Raw genomic sequence first — 7595 nt, forward strand, 5'->3', positions numbered from 1 at the left:
AAACAAACAGGAGAGAACATATATGTGATAGCAGATTTTTATTTATCAGGGTTGGTTTCTGCAAGACCTGCCAGCTCTCTAAGGATTCCCAGTGCTGATTCAAATGGCTCCTATATTCCGAAGTGGACTGCCAGAGCTCTGCCTCATGGAACTGAAAGGGGTTGCTGTCCTGCACTGTACTCGGTGGGATCAAAGTTACCTCTCTAGGATTGCAGTCCAATTCCCAGAACAACTTTATTGGTGCAAAATCCAAGCTCCAAATAATCATTTGTCGCACCACTGTATGAAAATGACAGGGCACCAGCTTTTGGCAGGGAGCCCACTGCAGGTCAGTCTGCCTCTCATAGACTTCACATATCCCAGTCTAACTGCACCTTTTAAGCAGGATAGAAAGACACTCTTTCCACTGTTGTGTCCCCTTTTTCTCTACCTGATGTTATTGCCTCCACTGCCTTGTTTGGTGACGGACAGCAGCAATTTCTCTTACATTTTAACCACAAACCTGGGAGTTGATGGCCACATTCATACATCTCAGCAGCGATCAAAGTGTCCTGAAAGGAACAATCAATTGACACTGACTTCATGTGGTAGCACAATAGCATCTTGAAAGAAGTCGCAGTTGGATGGCTCATCCTCGACTTGAAACGAAGCAGAATATTTCATCTCAGGAGTGGTGCCATAATTGCGATGGATGAATGCAAGAAAGAAAGTTGTTTTTCTGTCCTTGGAAGAAACATGCAAGAGAGATCTCCAACTGTGGATATGCTGAAATGTTCCTTTGGGGCAAGAAGTGGATCCATTAGGCTGACAGAGAAAACAACAACCCCCGAAGAGCATTTTCTATAGAAATAACAATAAAAGACATGCTTTTTCTCATACTTTCCATACTTCTCCCAAAAATTCAAGGAGAATTTGTTGATATTGTGGATGCTCCCATTCTGTTCTTAAAATCTAAGATGCACTGCAATTCTACTCCTCCTAGAGATCTGTATTGTTGGTTTTTGTGTTCCTCATTACCACAACCCAACAATATGAGCCATAGCTGTCAAGCGTCCCTTATTTGGTGGGGCAGTCCCTTATCCCAGTGCCATGTCCCGGTGCTGTCCCTTATTGATGAGGCTTCGCTTGGCTGCTGGCTGGGCTTTCTGCCTTTGGCTCGGAGGGGCTCAGAAATTGAACATACCTGTGCCCGGAAAATCCCTTATTTTGGCTGCTGATCCCTTATTTTCAAATCTGTAAGCTGACAGCTATGATATGAGCATTTCAGTTAGTAATAATCTTTGTCTTTGTTTTTGTTTTAGATTTTGGCTATCTTATGACCACCCTTGGACTATCATGCCTTTGTTAGAGAGGCATTATTTAAAGCCATGGGAGGAAGGTTCGTAGTCCAGGGATTGGTGCCGGGATGATGATGATGAGTGGTCACAGGGAGCAGACGAGGCGTCCAAAGCTGAAGAGGTAACAGGGTTTGGTGAGAAGGGAGAGTCTGTGGCAGTACAGAAGTGGAAGCAGAAGCAGGAGCGGGAGGCCAAGCAGCAGAGATACCAGGGTGTCTCCACCTCCTGCTGTGAACAGCTCCCCTACCTCCTGGTCTCCCAGGACCAGGAGATGTATGAAGAGGGAGCAGCAAAGGCAGGCACGCTGGCATAGTTTCAGATTGCTGTGGGAAGGCAGGGACTTTCAGTTTCCACAACTGGCTCATGGGTGCAAGACCTACCAAAGAAGAGTTGCTGTGCTCATTAGGCATGGCACTCCTGAGCAGATCCTGTTTCTTCTATTCATTCATTCATTCATTCATTCATTCATTCATTCATACCCCTCCCATCTGGCTGGTTTTCCCCAGCCACTCTGGGCGGCTCCCAACAGAATTAAAAGCACAATAGAACATCAAACATTAAAAACTTCCCTAAACAGGGCTGCCTTCAAATGTCTTCTAAAAGTCTGATAGTTCCTTATTTCCTTGACATCTGATGAGAGGGTGTTCCACTACCAAGAAGGCCCTCTGCCTAGTTTCCTGTAACCTCACTTCTCACAGGAAGGGGACCACCAGAAGGCCCTTGGAGCAGGATTTCAGTGTCCAGGCTGAACGATGGGGGTGGAGACGCTCCTTCAGGTATACTGGTCTGAGGCCGTTTAAAGGTCAGCACCAACACTTTGAATTGTGCTTGGAAACGTACTAGGAGCCAATGTAGGTCTTTCAGGACTGGTGTTAGATGGTCTCGGTGGCCACTCCCACTCACCAGTCTAGCTGCCGCATTCTGGATTAGTTCACTTCACTTACTTCGTGTGATTTATTGCTGCCTTGCTCCTGATAGCAGCCTACTCTACAAAGTGCAGGAGTAGCATCTGTTTATCTCTGGCTCCACCCACCCCCACAGGCATGCAGCTCCTGGAAGGTTGCCCACAAGGGAACACAGCCCTCAGGCTGGAAAAGGTTCTCTACCCCTGATCCATAGCAAAGAAGCCTCCACAGGAGAAGCTGCTAACATGCAGCAATTGGGACCACTGCATGAGTGCCAACTAGCCTGGAAGCCTACACACAAGTTGCTCACATGTAGACTTATTCACTGCAGTCTGCACCAATGTCGGAAAAATCTAGGGGTGGGGCCAGTCTCCCACTGGCTGTGTGATACCCATTGACCCCTTCTTGCAATTCACATGCAAAGGGAGCTCTGGCTTCAGTGTGCTGTGGATGCATCAGTTATCCCCAAAGAGATGTGATTTGTTGCAAAGTGTGAAATAAACACACTCTTCCTCCTCCTATGTAGGAGGGAATAAATATTAATTGTTCATTTGATTCGGGCACCAAAATTTCCCTGGGGCTATGTGTGCGCTTGTTTGTATTGATTAAACCAATTTAGTCAATGCTTTTAAATGTTAATAGTCCATCTCCAATGCATGCCAGATGAACCTAATGCCAAACTGAATAAGAAAAACTGTAAACTAATGTCTGTTATCTATGGGCCATCTTCCATTAATGAGAGAGGAGATTCTGGGAAATTCAACAAACTGCTTAAAATCATTTCACATCCAGACATAATATTACCAGGAATGAAAATAGCACAGCTTTTAGTATGAGTGCCCCTGTTCGACTGTGGTCACAATCAAAGGAAAGCTATTGTGGATTGTACCCTTGGTCTGTTTTTATTTTTAACCTGATCTTCTTCCACTACTGAGTAATTCACCAGCTTCATCCTTGGAAATTCTCATGGGTGAAAAACATGTCTAAAGCTTCCTTTTAAACACTCAAAAATCTCCTTTTCATTTGAAACAGGCAATTATTGCCATGGAAAATTACAAGTATACCATGGTTTTGGAGATGAGAAATGGAAATGATAAAGGGAATGGGGAAATTATTACATAAAGTGATTATAGAAAGCAATGGTTTACATGGGGAGGGGGGAGATTAATTTACAGAGGAGATGAAAAACACATAATTAAGTAATAGATTGGGAGATAATGCTTTCCCACTCACATAACCAAATAAGAAAGCTTTTTAATGAAACAGGAGTGATAAATATGAATCTGACATAAAACAAGAGTGTAGGATGCTTGCTTGGTGCTTGATTTATTTATTTATTCTTTTAATAAACTTATTTATTGACTGTATTGGTATCCTACCTTTCTGTTCGAAGAGACACCGCGATGGCTAAATATAACATTATTTAACAACTGCACATTAAAAGAAAAACATTAACAAGCTGAATGTTGGAAGACTGCTATGCAAGCACCATGTTGGTTTAACACAGTCATGCCTTTCCAAGAGTGAGGTGGGAAACATTTTATCTGCAGCAGAAACAAGCAGCAGTGATGGCTGTGGAAGAGCTTTGCCACCACCGACCAGCACCTAGATGGCCTCCATCCATATGCAATAATGATAGGCATACCATGTCAGGTGAGTTAAGATGGATGATGATGATACATACTGTTGTCATGGGACAATGTAGACTAGTAATGCCCCTCTTGTTTCAGCCACTGGACAAATTCACCATCCTCTGCCATGCGCACGCAGGGGAAATTGGTGGGTGTGTATTTGACCTTCCCTTGTCTGCCAGTCCTGCCAATGCCTGTTTTGAGTTTCCTGTTTTGAATTAATTCCCCTCTCTTCTCAGTTGACTTCCAAAATCAGGAGTAAGCCCAGTAGAAGGGTAATTAGCCGTGGGGAAAATCTGCAGAGAAGAATCTGTGGGTTTGGGAGGGGTTAGGTATTTGCAACCTCATGTCAATCCTTTCTTTTAAGTGCCCATCCTGTACCCATAGCTGCACTCCCACTTCCATGGCAAACGTGCATTTTTCAAAGAGAACCTCCAGTTTAGTCCTCAGAAACAACAATTATGGCTTTCATAGAGCACTCCTTGGCACCTTTTGTGAGAAACTCTGTTGTCTCTTTGGAGGGTCATATACTTTCATTGCTTTGTTCCTGGGACCATCTGCCGCCACACTGAAGCAGTGAATCAGGAGGGACTTGATGAATATTGATAGCATCTGGAATGACAACTGGAAGTTTTTAGTAATTATCATTCTAAAACGGTAACAAAAATAAGCTTGGCCACACGCAGCATCCCAATGTACAAAATGATGAACGCATCTTTCCCCCTTTTCACATGTAAAATGGAGGTGGAGAAATGCAAGGCAAAATTCAGAGAATTGCACATTTCAAAGGACTGACCGTGTTTAAGTTCCTGCATAGTTTTGGAAAGTGTAGATTAGGTAGGTTCACCTTCAAACAGAAACTGACAATAACAAACCCCAAAAACCCACATCACTGAGCTTGCACGAAGATTCTAGTATTTAAATGGCCCCAAATAGTTTACAGAGTCATAAACTTCAGTATACTTCAGACCCAGTATACCTGAAGGAGCGCCTCCACCCCATCGTTCAGCCTAGACACTGAGGTCCAGCTCCAAGGGCCTTCTGGTGCATCCCTCACTGCAAGAAATGAAGCTACAGGGAATCAGGTAGAGGGCCTTCTCAGTAGCGGTGCCCGCCCTGTGGAATGCCCTCCCACCAGATATCAACAAAATAAACAACATTCTGACTTTTAGAAGACATCTGAAGGCAGCCCTGTTTAGGGAAGTTTTTGATGTTTGATGTTTTGTCTCTTTATTATTATTATTATTATTATTATTCTGTTGGCAGCTGCCCAGAGTGGCTGGGGAAACCCAGCCAAATGGGTGGGGTATAAATAATAAATGATGATGATGATGATGATGATAAAAGCCTAGAACATCTTGTCAGAAACACACGAGCCAGATTACACTGGTCAACATCAAATTAGTTGTCTGCGTTTTTTCAGTTGATTTAGGACGAATCTGATGTGCTGATTCCAAAAGTCACATTGGTTTTGCTCAATCAGGTCAAGTTTTTGAGCTATGGTCACATGTCATTTTTTAATGTTTTTGTTCACACGTACACTTGTGCGGAGCATTTTAGAAGAAGTTGGTGGGAGTAAAATGCCATGTCGAATAATTATTTTGATTGGAAATGATTATTTTAATGACAAGAAGTATTCAGGTCCGATAGTTCTGGGTGATTATGCTGAAAAGGGATCATTTTGAAATCATAAAACCTCGAAATCTTCCATAAATTGGTGCGGCAAAGCATAAAGTTGCTTACCATGCTTATTTTGGTATTAAACTTGGTGACCAGGATAAAGCTTGGGCGCCACACATGGTGTGCAAGGCATGCACCGAGACTCTACGTGGGTGGACCAATGGCAAGAGGAGTCTGAACTTTGGAATTCCCATGGTTTGGAGGGAGCCGACAAACCATGTCACTGACTGCTACTTCTGCGCTGTTGATGTGACTGGGATCAACAGAAAGAATCGGAGCAGCCTCAAGTATCCTGATCTTCAATCAGCACGTCGTCCTGTAGCTCATTGTGATGAGATTCCAGTGCCTATCTTCAGAGAACTTCCTGACATTAGTGACGAAGATGCCTCCAGTGTTGAAGGACACGAAGAAGAAGAAGTGGTTCTTTAAGATGATGCTCCACATCCATTTTCCCAAAAGGAGTTGAATGATCTAGTTCGCAACCTCAGCTTGTCAAAGGACTCTACCGAACTGTTGGCATCCAGATTGAAGGAAAAAAACCTCCTCTCTGACAGTGCTCGCATCAGCTTCTTGCACAACAGGCATCAAGAGTACCTGCGTTTTTTCTTGGAAGAGAGGGACTTGGTGTACTGTGCAGATATTGCGCAGCTTCTGCTCAAGCTTGGAGTGCCACAGTACGAACCCAAAGATTGGAGACTGTTCATTGACAGCAGCAAGCGATCACTGAAATGTGTTCTGCTACACAACGGCAACCAGTTTGCCTCTATAGCCCTGGCTCACTCGAGTACACTGAAGGAGAACTATGAAGCGGTGAAGTATGTGCTGGAGAAAATTGGTTATGATCAGCATAAGTGGTTTATTTGTGTTGACCTGAAGATGGTGAACTTTTTGTTGGGACAACAGTCTGGCTTCACCAAGTACCCATGTTTTCTGTGCATGTGGGATAGTAGGGACCGTGCTCAGCATTACACGAAGGACTGGCCTGTGCGGGAGGAATTGGTGCCTTGCAAAGAAAGGAACGTCATCAACGACCCTCTGGTGGACAGAGACAGAATACTCTTCCCACCGCTGCACATCAAGCTCGGCTTAATCAAGCAGTTCACCAAGGCTCTGGACAAGGATGGTGACTGCTTCACTTACTTGTGCCAGGCTTTTCCAGGATTGACCATGGAGAAGTTGAAAGCTGGCACTTTGACGGTCCTCAGGTCCGTCAGCTCATCAGAGATCCAGAGTTCGGAAACTCAATGAACGAAGTGGAACTGGAAGCGTGGAAGGCATTTGTTCTGGTAGTGAAGAACTTTCTTGGCAACAATAAGGCCAGAAACTACGCAGAACTTGTCAACAACATGCTGACTGCTTTCAGAAACCTGGGCTGCAACATGAGCGTCAAGATGCACTACCTATTTTCACATACGGACCGGTTTCCTGAGAACCTGGGTTCAATGAGTGACAAGCAGGGGGAGGGATTCCATCAGGACATGAAAGAGATGGAGACCAGGTATCAGGGTTGCTGGGACGCAGTCATGATGGCTGACTACTGTTGGACTCTGAAGAGAGACCTCCCTGCCACTGAGCATTCCAGGAGTTCCAAGAAACGGAAGTTCAAGCCCTGAAGTTTGAAAAATGGTGAAGCAACATGCAATTTACGTGTACTTACCTTTATCAATGCCCACCATTCAGTTTACAGTAATCGATGTTTCTATCAGGTAATCAATATATGTTGTTGGAAAAACATTTTTTTCTCTTAAAAACATATTTAGGATAATATGTGTTGACAAAAATCAGCTGATAATGCCACAAAAATGTAATCGATTTTGTCACAAGATCTGATTTTTTTCAAATTAACATAGCACAAAAACCTGACCTGATGGAGAGAAACGGATGCCATTTCCTGATTCAGCAGTGCAAAAATACCCTAAATCAGTTGTAGAAATCTAGACAACATTCAAAAAGTAAAAAATTGTTGCCCAGTGTTATATATGGTGCTATATAGATCTTGTGAGAAGGTCATGTGAGAAGGTCAGGTAGGGTTGCACAAACAG

General features: G+C 43.8%; 1 protein-coding gene across 1 annotated transcript; it reads left to right on the top strand.

The window, feature by feature from the left end:
- Window positions 1-1405: 1405 nt before the first annotated feature.
- On the top strand, window positions 1406-7005 carry LOC309342737 (uncharacterized protein; the record flags this gene model as incomplete). The annotated part of the gene is made up of 3 exons (XM_081863568.1): window positions 1406-1458; window positions 6108-6833; window positions 6874-7005. The coding sequence occupies 2 exons, from the start codon at window positions 1406-1408 to the stop codon at window positions 6799-6801; spliced, it is 747 nt and encodes a 248-aa protein (XP_081719694.1). The 3' UTR covers window positions 6802-6833; window positions 6874-7005.
- Window positions 7006-7595: the final 590 nt, after the last annotated feature.

The sequence above is a fragment of the Podarcis erhardii genome (assembly GCF_964252035.2).
Source record: "Podarcis erhardii genome assembly, chromosome: 5".
NCBI classification, from domain to species: Eukaryota; Metazoa; Chordata; class Lepidosauria; order Squamata; family Lacertidae; genus Podarcis; species Podarcis erhardii.